This window comes from Clytia hemisphaerica, unplaced genomic scaffold (assembly GCF_902728285.1).
Source record: "Clytia hemisphaerica strain Z4C2 unplaced genomic scaffold, Clytia hemisphaerica genome assembly, whole genome shotgun sequence".
Lineage (NCBI taxonomy): Eukaryota > Metazoa > Cnidaria > Hydrozoa > Leptothecata > Clytiidae > Clytia > Clytia hemisphaerica.
This window is the reverse complement of record NW_027103947.1, coordinates 148,766-168,167: the sequence shown is the minus strand read 5'-3', so window position 1 is coordinate 168,167 and position 19,402 is coordinate 148,766. Positions and strand designations below refer to the sequence as shown.

Here is a 19,402-nt window from a genome sequence, read left to right as displayed (position 1 = left end):
GTTCAATTTCAAAAAGTCAGACATTGTAGGAAAGTAGTCTTGCCTCCTAAAAAGATTTATCTCGCTTGATAGACCTTTTCATAAATTACGTTACGAACATCATTTGCCTCGTTTTGAAATTATTGCCATGGTGATTAACTCCCAGCTGATTTTATTAAAACTACTTCCTATTCATAAAAAATCATTTAATGTCTCAAGAGAGACATAATCACCATGGTAATTGTTTGAATACGAGGCAAGTGATGTTTGTGACGTAATTTATGAAAGGGTCTATTGGTTCTCCTTGAAGCAGATTCTCCCTCACCATTTAGTAGTTTACATGACCTAAATTTATTGTCTTCATCGTAAAATGTATCTGTTCACGATAATCTTTTCAACAAAAGCTCTCAACACTTCTGTACTTAAAAAAACCCTAAAGATGTCCCATCGGGACTGCACATTTAATCCTTTTTATCCTTATCCTATAGGTTACAGTTTAATGTTTAATCCTCTACCATCAAACTTTGGTTTGAAAAATAGTAATTGAAGTTTCCAGCTATAAAGTAAGAGCGATACGAGTAATTAGTACATCCCTTTGCACTTTCACTGGTTAAATTGAGACAGGGATGTTATGACTTTCTTATTAGTAGTCAATTACCGATCGGCTCTTTTCTTGGACCATGCGGGGCCGCTTTTCGTTAACCACTTGAAAATGGACGCATTAGGCGACTCATAATTTTTTGAATTTTTCATTTTCATTATTTTAATTAAGTTTTTTATGTGGGACTAAATTTTTTTATTCTCGTGATTATTTGCTACACCACTGTTGATTCATGATATTGTGAAAAAGAGGATTGGTGTTTTCTAATAACGGGTTTGACAATGTCAAAATGTCAAAAATAATCTTGTTATGCTGTATACTGTATGTTTTCTTTTTTAAGTACGTACATTATATCAAATTTTTCAATAAATTAAGAATATGTACATTTGCCTCTCTCTAATTCGATCTTGAAGGGACTTTTGAACTCTAGATAGAAAGTTTCGAATTAGAGAGAGTTGACTGTACCTACACAACTCAAGATTTCAATTTTTCGAATAAAGAATATTATAAAGGGACAAGCTGGAGTTTTTACAAGCTCTTATTTGATTTGGTTGGTCGTTAACCAGTAATAAAACAATTTTGTTACTTTTTCTAAAGAACGCGTAATCTCTATCACTTCAAATGACCAATTAGTGAAGTATCTTGTAAAAACTCCAGCTCATCCCAATATAAACAGCGATGATCCAAGGGATATTAAAACAGTCATTAAATGAGGTACACTTTATTATACTGGCACATTTTCATTGTCTTTAGAGATAAATGCTCCTCTTATTCATTCCAATGTTAATTTAGTAATACTCCTTGCAGTAATGATACGATGATTGCTTGCATTTGAAGGTGAAGAATTTGCAGTTTGTGCCTCATCAGCACTTTCTTTGCGTACAAAAAATTTCTTCCGTAGATTTCCAGCGAACAAGGGTTGTTGCTTAGATAACTTCTTCTCTAAAATCATATTCACGTATGCTTGCGATGAAACGCTCGTCATTTTGGGTCATGTGACTTGATCTGTTGAACGTGATTGGCTGTTTTTTGTTGCTACCTTCTGGTTGTGGTGTTTTTCGTCCTTCTTAGCGATTCAATACACCGGGCAATGGGCAAATACTTTTACCTAAAAATGAAAAGAAAAAGCACGTTGAAGAAGAACATTTTTATATCGACTTTGCTATCAGTTTGTTAAAATGCTTTCGAATCTGCAAGTAGTATCAATCATGGACTTCAATGTCTAATGATGCCAAACTTGACTGAGCACCACGAAAGGTTAAAGTTCATGCTTTAGAGGGAGGATGATGGAGCAAATTTCCTACTTTTGAATGAAGTTAATAGCCTACCTCTAAACCTACTGATTGTTGCACAGTATTTCTCTTGTCACCAACTTCTCTCTTCAAGACTTCTGCATATATGTTGAAATTGACACAATGTTTACTGCTTTTTGTTGAGTCGAGTTATAAAATCTGACAATCACACAGAAAGATATCTAAAAAGACTTTCAAGAGAAATAAACGAGATTAAGTCAGATAAGACCCTCACTTCTTTAACTACAAGACCAGTATTTCTTTTGTTCCCTATTGCTATTGTGAAACATTCTTTTTACCTTTTTAGTTAAAATTGAACTTTGGTCCGCTAAGTCATATGCGTATCTGTCATTCTAATTGTGGGTTTGTTTGAATGATTTTATAAAATTGATAAACTTAATTTTTAGATAAGTATACATACAGTACGTCTATCAGTCTGACGCCCAGAACTTGTTCTAAACCTGTTTTGCAACTTATTTTGTAAATGTTATCATATTTCTCTTCAGGGTCTGCCCCTGTACCCAAAATATGAACTATTTCCACCCCCTTCAATTTTCCCCAACTAGACTCTAAAAGTTTTAATCCCCTTTAACGCAGATCGAAATCTTTGTAAAGATTTTTGCACCAAAAATCTGCCTTAAAACAAATAGCAATGGCAACATATTGCTCTATTTTCAGATTTTTAGTGAAAAAATGCAATTTTGAAAAATTTTCCCAGCAAAAAGTCTTTCTCCTTTGTTTTTCCGAACTATTTTCCACCAAAATCCATAACCACCATAATAGGGGGATGATACTATTTCCATTGTTCTTGACCTGTGTAGATCGGTTGGAAATCACACCCATTGAAAAAACTACCCTGAAATCTAATCCCAGCTGGCTATGAAATTCACACAGGGTCGACGAGTGAGACCAAAGAAGTAGTATCGTATTACACCAAAGTCCCAACTTCTCTAGATCAAAAGTTATGTGGGCCTATTTGTGGTCAAAAAGGTGTTTAATTTTGCATAAATTAATGCAGATTGTGGGGAAATTCCCTGTTTTCCATCAGTTTTTTACCACAAATAGGCCAATAAATTTTTATCTAGAGAAGTTGGGACTTTGGTGTAATACACTTTTTTGCTCAGTTTGAAGAGCTCTATCATGTGATATAGGTCTTTTTTAAATTTGAAGACCCACCAAAAATTATGAATTTCCAGGCCTTGCAATTTTGCCTGGAAACGCAAAAAATCGCCAATTACTCGTTACTTCCACGATAATATTGTGGAAACTTTTTGATTTTGGAATCTACATGTACTAATTCGCGAGTTTCCACCAAAAAGTTAGTTCTAAGATGTGTGTCACGAAATGAAACATTTATCGACCTCAGCAGCGGGACTACCTGTGATAGGACATTCTACATTAATTTTATGACATGTTTCAGTGTTATTACTTTCCTAAAGAACAGCAGAAGATATTAAAGTGAAGAACCTTATCATTATACAAGTCCAGGATTTTGCAGTACCTCTTAAAGCTAATAGATATCAGTTAAACGATTTTCTTTACGAGTGCATATCTCACACCTTCTTGGGATCCTGCACAATAAATTCAGTGTAAAAAATGCAAGGACAATCTGCTGAAAAAAGGATTTCATTTTGATTATATTGGAAGCCTGTGTGTGTCACGTTAGTGTACATTCTTCCTTCCTCGGTGACATCCATCTTTTCGTGTAAGCTTTTTAACATTTAAACAGTGATGGTATACTTACTTAAGAATTGGGCGAATTTCGTAATTTCATAAGTCAAAGGCTTAAACTTTTTAAATGAATAAAAAGACTAAAAAAAGGTTAACTTACGTAAAGTTTGACATGAAAATTACACAATGTTAAATTCAAGAATTTTCTGAACCTCAAAGTAATGAAGATGATGAAAAACCTTACTCAAATTATTGTTTTTTTGACTTTATGATACTCGAGAAAAAAAATCACTATGAGCAACTCCATTTTCGGGTCAGGGCTGGGGTTGCTTAGCATTCTAGCTCATTTTCTGAAAAATTTGCTTTGGCCACCCCTGATATTATACCATGTTTAGGGTTATTGGGTTATAAGGGCTATCGTTTGCAATGCTTAGAGTATCGAAGCTTTTACTTCGAGAGATTGACTGAGACATGCAAAGATTTCCTCATTAGTCGGACATTTTGATAAAATATGTTTATGCAGGCCATACTCACTAGAAAATTTACAAAATAAGTAGATGTATAAATTTTCTTAATTCTACGGACATCTGTAGAATTACGGCACTCTTTAATATCAACATATAATGTAGAATATAGAATTCAACTAATTTTGTAGATATTCTAGAACGATTTCACTTTGTGCGTGCTCGAGACTCGAGCTCCAAACCCCTGACCCAAGGACTTTTGTAGTGACGAGTAAACAGTCTAACTGACGAGTTAGGCTAACTGTCTAGATTGTTATTTATCCGTTAGGCTAACTGTCTAGATCGTTATTTATCCGTTAGGCTAACTGTCTATTTTGTAGAATAATAATTCTAGCCGTAAATCTACAGACAATTGTAGAAATTTTAAATTTACACCATCTACGTATTCTGTAATTGTGTGTGATAATGTGTTGGTTTATGTAAGCATTTTTTAGCCAATCAGAGCTTTAATCGACGTTTTTCATGACTTTTTTACATGAATCTGCTAATAGGAAAATTCGGTATTTTCATTAAAATTTTGGATTTTTGAAAGAAGTATCGTGTCAAAATGTTTCACTTCACATGACTTACAATATTATTATTTATGTACATGATTATATTACAATTATTTACAGATCTAAATACTTCATAATACTAGTAATGACGAAAGGACCCACGTGTTAAAATCAAACGTTCACAAATAAGTTTCCAACATCGGAAAAGTGGAAAAGTAGCTCATTGTCATACACGAAAATTTTAACTTTTAGGACCGTTTGAGTACGTGTAAAAACAAAAAGAGTGCTTGCCGGCGAGAACAAGACTGGTGTAAAATATTCTATAAATACTACATGTCTAACTAGAATCTAAAAATTACTAACTTCGTGCATATGTATCGAAATAAATTACTCTAACAACAGAAAGTCAAAAAATTAATGATTTCAAAACCGTAAAAAATGAAATATAAAAAAATGTACTAAAAATTAAGACAAGTAACATAAAATCAAAAGTTCTAAAAAAAATACTAAAAAAGTGCGTTGCAAATATAATATGTGATCAATGGTATTGCTGAGTGGTGCCTAAATAGACCCATTCAAATTAAACGGGGTGGTTTCATCCCGGGGGAGGGGTACTAGGGTTGTGAGCTGACGGGGGGAGGGGGTGCCGCCCGACTTTCGACCCTTGGACCCTAACCGGGACTAAAAGGGAGAAAAAAAGGAAAATTTTGCGGATTTTACAACCCTTATTGGGACCAATTTGACCAAATTTCGATCTTTCCAGGTGTAAAAAGTTAATATATTCCTATTTTTCCGACCTTTACCGGGGTTTAGGAAATCCAAAAAAGGTACCCGTAAGGGCGGCACATACCGTACCCTCCATTTACCTGAGTATCCCCCCCCCGGGGGTTTCATGGGCAATGAGTATGTATCTCGCATTTTCTACGCTCAAGGTTATATATTCGATCGAATCGATTTCTTATCAACCCAGAAAAAATCGATGTCTTTACTAGCCCACTAGTTTGCTCATTAAAGTTTGGAGGTTATAATTTTCGTTTTTTATTTCAATCAATAGTTTTTTCTTTACTCAGAGCCTCGATTGACCGCAGCAATACAGGCCACGATATGATTATACACATCTTCCAACGAGACATCCAAATCACTTAAGGGACATTTGACATGTGTGTAGCGATGATATTTGCTTTCTTCTACTTCGTCACTGTTCTTACTCTCGACGTTCGTACAATTACAAGACCAGATTTCAAGGCTTCGATGCTACGAGTAAAAGAGGAATAGTCAATGGATATTTTTTCCTTTTAAGCACGCATCGATCTTGACCCAATGACCCCGTAAAAGCGAATGGATTAAGGAAAGATTGACCTATGATACTTATTGACCCTTCGATAATGCTAGAGTAGAGAAGAGAGGAGATATAATTAGATAATTATGCGACTTTTAACTTTTAAACTTTTTTTCATTTGTCCCACCACCATCAGGAGCTTTTTGCATTGCTTTGTCCCAACTCCTAAAGGTTTGGTCTACGACATCTCAGCCAGTCTCAGCACATAAAAAACCTTAAAATTATTATAAACCCTAAAGGCTGATGTCCACTTTCGTGAGAAGCGCGCGAAAGAATTTTCTTAACCGTTTTTGCCTGGAGAAAAGATTACGACATAAAAAAGTTTCGCGCGAACAAAAAAAAAGTTGAGGGAAGTTCAACTTTTTTCAACCGTTACGTCAATTTTGACCAATGAAATTGCTTCTTTTTTCAATCAACCAATGACGTTACAAATAACGTGAAAAGTTTCGCGCGCTTCGTGCGAAAGTGGACACCGGCCTTAATGTATATTAAAAGAGTTAACCGTTTGAAAAACGACCACATGAAAAATAGAAACAAATCGATTAAAGATACGTACAGAATTTTGAGAACTTTGGTGTTCAGTTTCAATGATCACTCCATCTGGGGGAATCCCTAAAAAGTGGAAGGTTAAGCATGCTAAATCGATGAAAGTAGTGAAACAACAAGAGCAGGGACTTGACTTTTTAACTTTTTACTTGCCTTGCAGACCCATCTTTAAACTTACGAGAGATAAGAATTAAGAAACACTTTAAAGGAAATCATTAATTTTTAACGTAGAATATAAAACGGTTGAAAGCCGATTAAAACCGAGAATAAAAACTCGGAAATTTAAAATATGTGAATAACTTGACGCTCTCGGTATTCAGTAACGACAATCACACAGGGAACTGTGGTTTTCAAAATCAATAAATTAAGTTTTTGACATATATATATACAAAGAGAGAGAAAATCATTAAAAATTGACGAGGGATGAATTATGTATACTACCAATGAAAATAGTTCGAAACAGAGACGAACTGTTCACTTACGTTGTGTGCAGAAATCTTTTGCATATCCCGTCAGCGTGCTGTAGATAGAGATATAGCAACAAAATATATATCTCAAACATTTATCTAAACTGTCACAAGCTCCTTAATTCGACATTTTTATCACATGTCAATCTTTTTGCAAATAAAATCCATTTTTCTACATTTTATGAATAGTTTCTAGGGGATTTGTCTGTGCAAAGAAATACATACTTGTTTATACGAGTGTCACCTTTTCATGTCAAGTCTAAAGGCATAGAGAGCTTTGGAAATAAGCTATTATTAAAACCACTCCTAGGAATTAAAATGTGGTCATCCATTGGCATGGCAACCAATTATAATTAAATTACCATGACAATTTTAACGTAAAGATATTTTAAAAGGGTGTCTTGTAAGAAAAGAGGATAAGTAGGTCAGACTGATTTCAAATTCTTTCTGTGAACGAAGGCTTTAGTGGTTAGCTGAAAACTCTATTTTTGAGAACTGAGGTTTTATTGATTGAAAAAGAGCTTTAAAAATAAAGTAGAGCAAATTAAATTACGAAACTTTAACAAGTCGAATCAATCAATCAAGAATTCAAATTCAGACAGCTCCATGAAGATATGCTGAGATATTACAGACACTTTTATTGAAAGATTACAAATTGAATGATAAACAGTTACTATTCAAAGCACATCAGTTAAAAAACCCATACAAACCTCGAGTCGATATGGTCTCCCCAAAGATATGCTGAAGATGAAAAAGCTTTTTCTTTGACCCATGACCAAGCTATTGACACCTCCGCCTCGTTCAAAACATTGACTGGTACAATAACGTGATAGCCCAATGACACCAATGTTTTGAAAATATTCAATTGCAAATCAGAGTTCAAATCATTCCCTTCTCGAAGATACAGTGTAACAGGGGATTCATCATTGAAAGTTTTTGAAGGAGGAAGAATTTCTGCTGATGGTGGCAGGAAGTGCCATGCAGGGATGGTGTTGCCTGAGGTTCCAAGGAAGATAGTCTGTGACTTGGACACAGATAAACTGCTGGGGTCAGGGATGACGATCTTTGATACTACAAGAGAAACAAAAGGAAAATAAAAACTGATGAAAAAATAATACAATAGTGATCAAGGTATTATAGTTTGAAATCAGCAAAAACAACAACTTGAAAAATATAGTATATGTTTGGGTTCCCTTTCTAGTAGAGTTTAAGAATTTGAATAAAATATTATTTTGAAAGTACTAAGAAAAAATTTTAACAAAAATTACCTTGTGAGAAAAGGGTGAGGAAGAGTAAGAGGAAAGGGAGGGTCAAGATGATGAGCAAAATGCTGACACAGCAGTTGGTTCCACCAAAAATAAAAACCACTATTTCATCTTTTGTTTCTTCAATGAATCCCAACAAGATTAGACATCTAAAGAAATAAAAGAAAACATGAAAAAGAAAATTCCTATTGAAACTCTCAATAAAGACTTGGAATTAAAGTAAAGGCAGGTGAATAAATCATTCTTGTTGGTTTTAATAAAATAATAAGAAGAAAAAGTAGCTTTAAAAATAATTTTATTGTGAAATATTAAATGTTTATAAAAAAATTTTTATCCTTTGACCTTCATTTTTGTTTTTGACGTAAAATAATCTCCTAACAGTTTGACAATTTCTTTATAAGAAAAACATGAAAAAAAAACATGTCCATAAGAACAAACTATATAAGAACATAAGGCTTTGATGCCCAAAATGTTAAGAACAAGTTAAGAACATTTTAAGGCTTTGCAGACTCTGAAACATCCAATTTCTTAGGGAAATAGACAAAAATGCTCAAAAATGGTGAAAATAAGAACATAAGAACATTTTTATGCTTAAAACTCAAAAAGTTAAGAACATCTGAAGGATTCAAAAATTTTGGATATTCTTATAAATAAAACGTGTACATTAATTACATTATACTGTTATCTGGGTTGTCTTATCAGAAGTGTAACATCTTAAAAAATAATGAAATGTATACCTTTTCTTCACCATTGACCAAAATGATGTTGTTTTGGTACAAACATAACTGCACAAAGCAAATGACTTTTGTGACAATTTTTCATTTTTGACAGCAGTAAATAATGAAGCAAAGCCAGTGAAACAAGACAATAATTTCATAAATAACCATTTCACACATTCGTAGATAACTAATACTGCCCTGGATGCATAATTCAAGAAAAATACCACTACACTACTTGCATATAATTCCAATTTTCTGATAAGGCTATGGACAATAGAAAGGATGGAAAACCGAGAGTAGAGCCTCGTTATCATGAATAATGTCCTTCTCAAAAGAGCTAAATGTGTCAGTTTTTTCCATAATGTCAAAATATATGTTGTGACAAGGGTTAATATGAAAAACTTTTTATTTGTGTTTATATGTGTGGAAAAATTTCTTCGGTTTAAGTACCAATCTCTTCGTTTTTGACGAAATAAACTCCTCCTTTGATGGTTGACGCTAACATTTTGTTGCACCTTATTTTCGAAGAGATTCTCATCTTCTGATAGATCACTGTAATCATTCAAAGATGAACCATTAAGTTTGTATAGATAATGGAAGCTGTTATCAAGGGATTGCGGTGTCCTTGAAACCATCTGTTGTTCTTCCTCTTGTTCATCATTTTCAAACAATGCAACTTTTTTGTAAGAAGTGTCATGAAACACATGATCCTCTAATGAATTTAAAAATACAGTCTGTTTCTGAGAAGCACAAGTTGAAGTTTTCTTTAACTTGCTCTGAAAAAATGTTTGTTTTTGGCTGCTTGATTTTGCTGATTTTTCAAGGGAAGAAACGTGGGAAGAATTTTCATAAAACCCATTATTGATTGGCGTACACTCTACCTTTGATTTGGTTCTTGTTTGCTTTTCAATAGGTGTACTGGTCTTTGCTACTTGATAACTTCCATTTAATACCACTTCAGATATATTTTCTTTTTTGGAAATATAATTTGTATTGCTTGTTGTGGTAACTGTCCTGACACTTTTTCGTTGGGATGTTTGCACTTCAGAAAATGCCTCTTCTCTTGACAACGCAACTAAAGTCTTTTTAGATTTCATATCAAAAGTTTCACCTTTCTTTTTCAAGCTCCTTTCGGATCTGCTTTCTTCTACTGTAATTCCTTGACGATCACATGTATTCTTCTGCTTTGATTCTAAAAGATCTTCACATCCAACACATCCACCACCACCTTCACTTTCGAAAGAATTTTGTTTATTGAATGAAAGCGCGCTTGATGCACAGTCGGAATCCACTGAGTTGTGGCTCAGGGAATGCCCCCTGGGTCTTGGACTCCTCTTTGACCTTCGGCTGCTTTGGTTAAGTTTAAAAGAATAACGAAAATGTTTGTTTAAATCTGGTGTGTAGCTACGTCCATTTCTAAGATCCATGATGCGAATGATGACTCTCACTCTTGTGATAAGATGTTTCAAACAAATATTGAGAAAAAAATGTAATAAAAATAGTTTAAATTTTATTTTAATATTACTATCATTCTCGGGATCATTCCCCCATCCCGACAATTCCTTTATATGGAAAAATGAAAATAACAATTAAAAAAACCAATATATCTTTTATAAAACAAGAATTATATGCATTTCCAATTTTTATATTCATTTAAAAGAATCTTTTGGGATCATTCTACCAAAAATTTGAAATAAATGCAAAAAATTGAATTTGTAAAATCTTAAATATCATACATGATCCTTTTTATCTCTACTCCACCACTCAAAACAACCCCGCGGGAAAAATGGCTAGAAAAGACGGAAAGAACTCTTGTCTATTGCTCGTTCCGACATCGACTTTTTATTTCTGCCTATCTTCTCTGAGGCTCTTTTCTGACCCCCTGGTGACCTTTCTGACTTATTTACTATGTTTTCTGACTATTTTAAAGTGTTTTAACTGACCTTGAAATATCGACCCGACCGGGGTTCGAACCCACCAAATGAAAGAGTTTCTGATCTGAAACCCAGCGCGCTATCCGTTGAGCCACACTCGCACAGCAGAACACAAAATTTGGAAATACTTATTGAATGAATAAAAAGACGGGGGTAATGTTATTATAATATGGGTAAAATTGCCCCTTTTTTAACCTGACTGAAATTCGAGCCGTTACTAGCAACCCTGCGGGGCTCAGGGCGCCGAGTATGCACCCGGCACAGTGACAAGCCGTTACTAGCAACCCTGACCTAAACAATCCCAAACAGCAAAACCCCCGGAAAATTTAAAATATCGGAATGAGCATTAGACAAGAGTTTTTTCCAGAAAAGACAACGTTTGGTGTTCGGGCAAGTTTTAATGTTTTTTTATAAACATACTTTTGAAGGTATGATTTTCACATCGTGCCCAAAGTGAAACTTTGTTGTGTATGAAACATACACCATGATTATATTTGTTTTTACCCCTTCTCCCTTAATGAGGCAGTTTTTTTCCTAGTTAAAAAACAAAAGAACAAAAAGTTATGCAATTTTCAGCTGGCTGGCCGCTGGGGATGATGTTAGTGAAAGTCTAGTTAGCCATTCTAGATAGGGCATAGGTGGGAAATCTTGCGACCAAAAGCTGTTGGTGTTGTCAAAGAAATTTAACAGTAAGTGAAAATACAGGCTAGATATTAACAGTCCCGGGGGGGGGGGCACTCGATAGCAACTCCAGATTTTAATTTTTTTCTCAAAACCTATTCTATCTTGTAGAGCTTTGAAAAAGAAAGAAAATGAGGCGTCATAGGCCTCCAGAGGATAATTGCTTGTGAAAATATTCAAATTTTAGTGTCAAAAATTTTACTAAAAATGTCTACTTCAATTTTGCATATATCTTTTTCTAGTGTAGCTAGAGAGACCTGAAATTTGGAGGGAGAATTCTTTGATGGTGTTAGAATATTATTATATAAAAATATTTGTAAAATATTTAGTATATTTAAGAAAATAAATTTCTAAAGTTATCTTTCATCATAAACAAAGTAAATACCGTGAGTGGTCCTAAATCCGACAGCCCTGCCTAAATCCGACCCCCCAAATAACAGCTATGGAAAAAAATTCTATGTTTACAAACATTCCCTCTCCAAGTTGAGCAATTAACTATATTGCAAGAACTCTCGAAACAAAACATCTAACAAGATGACTAAAATGTCAAGATGTCGAAATTAATGTGATAAAAAAAGTGCGAGTTGTAAAAATAATTACCTCTATTATTCTGAATCAGTCAGTTACATCAAAATGCCTCGAAAATGTCAATATGAAAATTGCGTAATCAGCGAACGTATGTCTCGCTCATTATAAAAAGGCGAATCTTTAAAAAAGAAGCGAACAATAAAATATAATTACCCTTTCCAAATAAACCTCTACGGTGGCGAGCGTAGTCTACTCTGACGTAATTGTAAAATTTATGTGATGGGAGTTTGACATAGTAATGTAATTTTGTTTGGGGAATTATGAAGTTCTCTGGAATTTCGATTGCATTTATTCAGGTTGATTTTTTAATGTAATTTTGTTTGGGGAATTATGAAGTTCTCTGGAATTTTGATTGCATTTATTCAGGTTGATTTTTTATGACTTCTAATGGTACTTTTTCTAATGAGTTTGATTACTCTGTTCTCACACTTTATGTCTTTTTTTTTCGCGTCCTTTTCCGTGATTACTTTTATTTATATTTTTAAAGACAGGTAAGAAGGCATATTGATGTAACTGTCAGTTGCTTGTGTTTAAAACGTTAACAATTTTGTAATAAAAAATTATGTTTTGTATAAGAAGCAATTAATTTTTTGGTTCAATTGGTTCAGTGTATCAAATCTCTCAGTTTAGTTGACACTTTGGTATCTTCATTGCGTCACAGCAAAAAGTTTGTTTTTATTTTAGTTTGTATCTTTGAAAAACCCCATCGGATTTAGGCAGGGCTGTCGGATTTAAGACCACTCACGGTAATACACTACTCCGAGTTTCAGGCTTACTGCATTACGAAAGCGAAAGATAACATCGACATAAATTCAAGAGTGCTCAACAAAGCAGGTAACCACCAGGAGTAAACATAGATTTGTTTGTGATTGATGCTGCAGAGTGCTCAATGAAATCAGAGCCAATTTCAGAGCCAGGTGGTTACCTGCTTTGTTGAGCACTCTTGAATTTATGTTGATGTTATCTTTCGCTTTCGTAATGCAGTAAGCCTGAAACTCGGAGTAGTGTACTATTTACTTTGTTTATGATGAAAGATAACTTTTAAAATTTATATTGGCTCTGATTTCATTGAGCACTCTGCAGCATCAATCACAAACAAATCTATTTATGAAAATAATGAAAGATATATCTTTTTTTGAAAAGAGAAGACTTGCATTGTTTTAATTTTGTTTTTGAAGAAAATTAGCTCGGAAAAGGTTGAAATGAGTCAGAAAAGGTGATAGGACCCATTTTCAAGGGGCCTCTGGAAATGGAGGAACAAAAAGTTATAAGTAAAGAATAAGTTCTTCTGAAAGGAGAAACCCCAAATGAAAAGAAAATCCATTTCGGCAGAAATGTAACCTTTTTTTTTGGGACATTCCCATGCTAAAGAAGCAAAAAAGGGAAATAAAATGACATTTTTAGTCAAATTTTTGACACTAAAATTTGAATATCTTTACAACCACTTATCCTCTGGGGGTCTATGACCCCTCATTTTCTTTCTTTTTCAAAGCTCTACAAGATAGGATAGGTTTTGAAAAAAAAATCTTCTAGAGTTGCTATCATTTACTTGATCGCAAGCAAAAAAATGCACCACCAAACTTCTAAAGGGATTCATAAAAAGATAACCCTGCGCTTTTTAATGAAATTATATAACATTTTCAAAAACTATGAGAAATTGTCTAAAATTTGAGCCATAGATGAAAAAATTTGAGCCAAGCCAACCTTAAAAACTAATTTGAAGATCAACTTCCCAAGAAAAAGATCTATGGGGGAGACGGAACCCACCTAGATCCGTACACCGCCGGGTAGGCTATTTCCCGGAAATTTTGCCGGTCCTCAAACACTGACCTATTTACATGTGCGGAATTATTTTTACTTTAGTGTATAAACAAGGCCTTAGAAATCGAAGCACTGTCTCAGGAATTGAATGACAAAATTTGGTTGGTTGATATTCTGGCTGCTGCACGTTTCGCAATCGGTCATTTTGTCTCATTTTAAGTTTTCAAGTTTTAATTAATTGTCTTGGGAACTTGATTCAGGTAACTCTCATCCTTGTTGTTGCAAATATATCCTGTAGATGACTGATGTTGTTTTTTCTGAAAGCTTTATTTCCTAGTGTGACTAACTGCAAGAAGGGGGGAATCTTGAATAAGGGAGTTTTAGTCTAAGGAGTCACTGACATAACGATTCTTCCCACAACGACGCTTCCCACAACGACGCTAATTTGAAACCAGACGGTACTAATCAAAAAAATTGATTATCGAAGTAATCAATAATGATCGAAGTTATCAAATGACCACTTATCGTTTAACAATTGAATGTTGAGTACCAAAATTTCAAAAAAATGTGAGTATTCGGTCACTATCTTAACAACCCTTCAAAGACTCGATAATCATTCGAGTACTTTGATTGTTATTGATTACTTTAGATAACTTTGACAACTTCGATAACCAATTATTGATTACTTCGATAACCAATTACTACCGTGAAGTCGTGTAACTTGCATCAGTGGAGGCTAACATGCATGACCCTCAAATGAATGACCTGGCTGGTCATTAAAATACAAAGTTAAATCAAAACAAAAATGGTAGAGTAGAGCTGCAAGCAGAGCTGCATAGTTCATTTATTTTGAAATTTTGCTGCTTTGATTGGATGCACAGGGATGCATGTTAGCCTCCACTGATGCAAGTTACCCGACTTCACGGTATGATATATCTTTAAAAAAAACTGAAACCCCGCCGTAAAGATTGGCCCCCTTATTTCCCAGCCATTTTCCCAGCCATTTTCCCCGCTATTTTGTGTGCCTTCGCCCTGGGTTTTCTCAAGTAACTCATATTGCGCATTCTGATTGGTCGAAGAAAACGAAAGTGGTTTTCGCATGTGAATCGCGTGTTTTAATTGGCCAAAGTAGACTTGGTTTCAGATTATTTTGACGCGCTGCCAATACTGGAAACATATATTTGATAAAATTGAAGGCTGGAAAGTACTCAATACAATCAAAGATACCTTATTGGTATATATTTTCGCGTGTTACAAATTTTCGCGAATCGCGAAATTTTTTCGAAAGAACGTGTTTCGCGTGTATTAAATTTCGCGATTGCCGACTTCTGGAAAATTTCCGCGTGTATTAAATTTCGCGATTCACTAAACTAGGTATTTTCAGAAAGTGGGAATATAAAGCAAGAAAAAGACTGATTTTGCTTGAAACACAACGTTTTTGATGTAAAAATACTAACGAAATACTAAGAAAAATTTTTTCGCGTGTATTTAATTTCGCGATTTTGTAATTTTGAAACATTTAAACAGTATTAAATTTCGCGAAAATTGACCAAAAAACTCGCGAAATTAAGTACATGCGAAAATTTGTAACACGCGAAAATATATACCAATAAGGTATTCAATATGATCGAATGTAATCAAAAAGTAATCGAAATGATTGAACGAATCAAAAATGGTAGAAGAAAATGCAATAATCTGGAGTCAAGTGAGTATTCGATCACCAATAAAATCGATAGGTGGTCACTGACCACCTTCGATTATTATCGATCATCATTGATTACTTCAATCACAATCGAACATTCGATTAGTACCGTTTGGTTGAACTCCCCCCACCTCTTAACCCTTTCACTGCCGATGTCGGCATATGCCGACATGAGCATTTTCTATTTCTTTGCTGATGTCGGGATTTGCCGACATGGGCACTTTCCATTTCTTTGCCGATGTCAGGATTTGCCGACATGGGCACTTTCCATTTCTTTGCCGATGTCGGGATTTGCCGACATGGGCACTTTCCATTCCTTTGCCCCAAAATTTAACACTTCTACAAAGGTTTTGTATTAGATGGTTCTGGATGGTTAGAAATGAAAAAAGATAATAGTTAAAAGCTTTTCTATGTTGAAAAATAACTATTCAACAATGTTCAACTCAAAATTATAGTCCTTGGCTGATACTTCATATATTATTCAGAAATGAAGTCAAAATCGTTACCTTTTTCCCATGTTGGCATATGCCGACATCTGTCAAATAGGTCGAACCTTCTTTTTTTCCCGTGGCAAATAGGTCAAACCTTAAAAAATACAAACGGCAGTTAAAGGGTTAACGTCAAAGTTTTTAAAGATTATCAAAATCTCTTTTCTCCTAAGACACTTCCATCGTTGTTTCTTCAGCCATCTTTAATTTCGCTACAGCTTAATCAGTTTGCATTTTAAAAATAATGTAGATAATTTTTAATTTTTTTTCGGAAAGTTGCCTGAATTAATTATCTCTGTAATCAGAATCAGAATAGCGGCATTTAAAAAAAAAGACCAACCGTCTGCAAAATTCAAGGGCCCCAGACTGTCTAAATAAAAGAAACACGAGACATAAACATTGGGCCGTATGTTTTGTTTAAAATTGTTCTATAAAATAGAGAAGCGAACAAATACTTAGGTATATAAAAGGAGGAAAAGAAATATGGAAAGTAACACATGTCACGGAATAAACGTCTCAAAAATTGATATTTCTGGTGATTGTAACCCCTCCACCACCCCTTTACGTCAGTTTGACGTTAGTCGTGGGAAGAATCAATATGTGAGTGACCTAAAATGTTAGAACAATAAAAGATGGAATTTCGCAATCGAAAAAGAAATACAACAACAACAAAAGCCTTTTAATAATTTGTTCTTAAAGACATAGCATATTCTGTTTTCACACCATTAACAAATTACTCCAGCCAGTAAAGGGGGATTACATCTTGTATCTAGGTAACAATTGTGTTGTAAAAGGCAAATCAATTATCATTTAAAAAGTTTCTGCTTGAGTAATTATTAATTGGCTGAACGCGACAGTCTTTTGAATATACTGTACTTCCCATAGGGATTACTGACCTTCTTGATTATACTTTCCTTAAGACTAAATTAACAATGCCAGTTTACATGGGAATATTTTTGTCAACGTGTTTTATTTATTAATTAATGAAAGCATTGTATTGTTGAAATGGGAAGGAGAAAAGAGTTTAGAGCTTTAGAGCTTCAGAGTTAAACTGCCTCATCTATTTTTGAAAAATTTGAGAGTTTCAAGTTGTAACTCAGGCGAGGGCTTAAGATCTTATGGCTTTTAGAAAACTATATATTTCCTGTGTTTCGATTATAAATTAAAGAAAAAAGGCAAATTTTTTTAAACACTTTGCTAATCAGGAAAGTCAGAAAGACAATAAAATACTTTCCTTAAGGTAAAAACGCATGACTGTCGTCTATGGCTACTAGGAAAATGACTGACATATTCAGGTAACCAGTGGAATTTGCATCACTTAGGAGGGAGACTATATGTAATCAGGCCTTAAGTACTCTATAAAGGGAGAACAACATATTCAACCAATGATCTCTTATAATTTTAGATGATGGTTTAAAATTATTACTATGATGTCAAAAAGACTAGTCTTTGGCTTATCAAAGAGATGTTATTATACCCATATTAATAAGAGAAATCTACTGCGTAAGCAATACTTGCAAAGTAGCAATCTACAGGTGTCTAAATATCAGTCTCTGACCACTGACGCTGATACAAACTTGAAACTTAATATTGATGGAACAGCAATTACACAGCTTCAGAAAATGTTGGAAGACTCTCAATTTTTACGAGTGTTGGTTGAAGGTGGAGGCTGCTCAGGATTTCAATACAAGTTTGAAGTTGATACAGAAATTGACAATGAAGAAGATTTGATATTTGAAAATGATGGTGTCAAGGTTGTATCTGATATCGAATCAGTGAAAATCCTGAATGGAAGTAAAGTTGAATATCATGTTGATCTGATACGAGCTGGTTTTCGTGTCACTGATATTCCAATGGCTGAAAAAGGCTGCTCTTGTGGTGTTTCATTTTCAGTAAAACTGTAAATTAATTTTTAATAAATTTTTCTTTGAGAATTATGTGTTTTGTATATTTGTAATGAACTATAATAATCTATGACTCTGTGTCAAAAACCTACCAAAATTCTACCTTTCCAATATTGTTTACGAGCAATTATTGTGTTGTAAAACTGTTCAAGAGTGACCCACTACAAAAACCTTGACAACTTCTAAATTTAATAAATAAGAGGTGCCGATATAATCAAGGAACTTGAATAAGGATTTTCATTTCTAGTTTTCAAATAAATTATTGTTAGATCTTTTTAGTGTTATAAGAAAAAAAGTTATGATCATAGGTGTGTCACATAAATAATGTGCCTTTACAGAAATATTCAAGCCCCCTAAAACATGTCCCTAAATATGCACTCTCAGAGAGAAAGAGACTACTTTGCCGTAGAATAGGCATTTATAAGAGTCAGTTTCTTTTCATTACACACACTCTATGATTTTGAAGGTTTAGAAACTGCTGATGTTCTATTTTCTTGAATGTGTTCTAAATTTAGTCTAATTTTTAGTCTTTTTTCTTAGAAATTGTTTGTCCTTTTATTTTTAGTGTTTGCTTTTTTAAATATAATGGCAACGCCTAGGAAAGAAATCAAAACACCAATCAAAGCAAGAATTTTATCAGAGGGTACTCCCTCTCCGAAAACCCCAAGGACACCAAGAACACCAACAACAGTCGATAGCAGCATCAAACGCAGATTTTCAGATATTCTTGTCAATCTACACAAATGTGTTCAAATTTGGGAAACTGATAATCAAGACAGTTTTAACACTGCAAATACTTTGATAAACCTTTACTCGCAATGGAACACAGTGAAAGATAGCACTCAGCTGAATGATATTGTTTCAAAGGAATGTAAAGAAAAATATCAGCTGAAATTAATTAAAACAAGAGAAGATCTTTTAAAACAGCTAAAAGTGCACCAAGCCAAACTTGAAAAATTAATTACCAAAATGAATGGGTTTAAAGAAAACATCAGAGCCATATATTTTCTTGGTATAGTTTCTAATGATGCAGAGTCTTCTGTTTGTCTGGATGAGAGTGCTGCTCAAGATTGTGATTTTAATTTAGAACCTGTTATCTTCTCCACGTGGACTTCAGAAATGTTTTTACATAAAATCGAGGAAATGTTAAGTTGTTATACAAAAGAATATATACAAAAATTGAAATTTTATGATTTGTTTTTGAAATTCAGAGTAAATGAGAAAGGTGGAGATGATACAAGCAAGCTATCGCAGTGCGTCAGCATCTGGTTGCACCAACCATATCTTGATGATCATTGTAGATTTCTTTTAGAGTGTATGCTTGTTGAGGCTGAATTGAAATGATATATTGTTTGAAAATCTTTATATTTTTGTAAATTGTTTTTTATTATTACTTTAAAAAACTCTGAAACTTTATATACTCCCACTCATGTCTTTTCTGCTAAGC

The 19,402-nt window shown here is 34.0% G+C and overlaps 4 protein-coding genes and 1 long non-coding RNA gene across 8 annotated transcripts in view; 2 read left to right on the top strand and 3 right to left on the bottom strand.

Annotated features, from left to right (window-relative positions):
* The window catches only part of LOC136809967 (protein FRG1-like), a 230,614-nt gene that overhangs the window by 141,937 nt on the left and 69,275 nt on the right, over positions 1-19,402 (bottom strand). The window lies entirely within an intron of this gene.
* Positions 894-2,031, bottom strand: LOC136809979 (uncharacterized). Its single transcript, XR_010847044.1, has 2 exons — positions 1,917-2,031; positions 894-1,688 (listed from the first exon to the last, which is right to left on the bottom strand). It is a non-coding gene; the product is annotated as an uncharacterized lncRNA (long non-coding RNA).
* LOC136809990 (uncharacterized) lies at positions 4,620-10,324 on the bottom strand. Its single transcript, XM_067066560.1, has 6 exons — positions 8,916-10,324; positions 8,182-8,327; positions 7,624-7,984; positions 6,929-6,966; positions 6,457-6,512; positions 4,620-5,815 (listed from the first exon to the last, which is right to left on the bottom strand). Exons 1-6 carry the CDS (start codon positions 10,322-10,324, stop codon positions 5,624-5,626), a joined length of 2,202 nt encoding a protein of 733 aa, XP_066922661.1. The 3' UTR covers positions 4,620-5,623.
* On the top strand, positions 17,482-17,955 carry LOC136809989 (iron-sulfur cluster assembly 2 homolog, mitochondrial-like). The gene has a single exon (XM_067066558.1). The coding sequence runs from the start codon at positions 17,482-17,484 to the stop codon at positions 17,953-17,955; it is 474 nt and encodes a 157-aa protein (XP_066922659.1).
* LOC136809988 (cyclin-dependent kinase 2-interacting protein-like) lies at positions 18,541-19,299 on the top strand. The gene has a single exon (XM_067066557.1). It carries the CDS (start codon positions 18,541-18,543, stop codon positions 19,297-19,299), a length of 759 nt encoding a protein of 252 aa, XP_066922658.1.

Coding starts and splice junctions, on each gene's coding strand:
- LOC136809990 (XM_067066560.1), bottom strand. CDS start 10,324: ATGGATCTTAGAAATGGACGTAGCTACACACCAGATTTAAACAAACAT. Junction 8,328..8,915: donor TGGTCAATGGTGAAGAAAAG/GTATACATTTCA, acceptor TTATTTCTTTAG/ATGTCTAATCTTGTTGGGAT. Junction 7,985..8,181: donor CCTCACCCTTTTCTCACAAG/GTAATTTTTGTT, acceptor TTTCTCTTGTAG/TATCAAAGATCGTCATCCCT.
- LOC136809989 (XM_067066558.1), top strand. CDS start 17,482: ATGTCAAAAAGACTAGTCTTTGGCTTATCAAAGAGATGTTATTATACC.
- LOC136809988 (XM_067066557.1), top strand. CDS start 18,541: ATGGCAACGCCTAGGAAAGAAATCAAAACACCAATCAAAGCAAGAATT.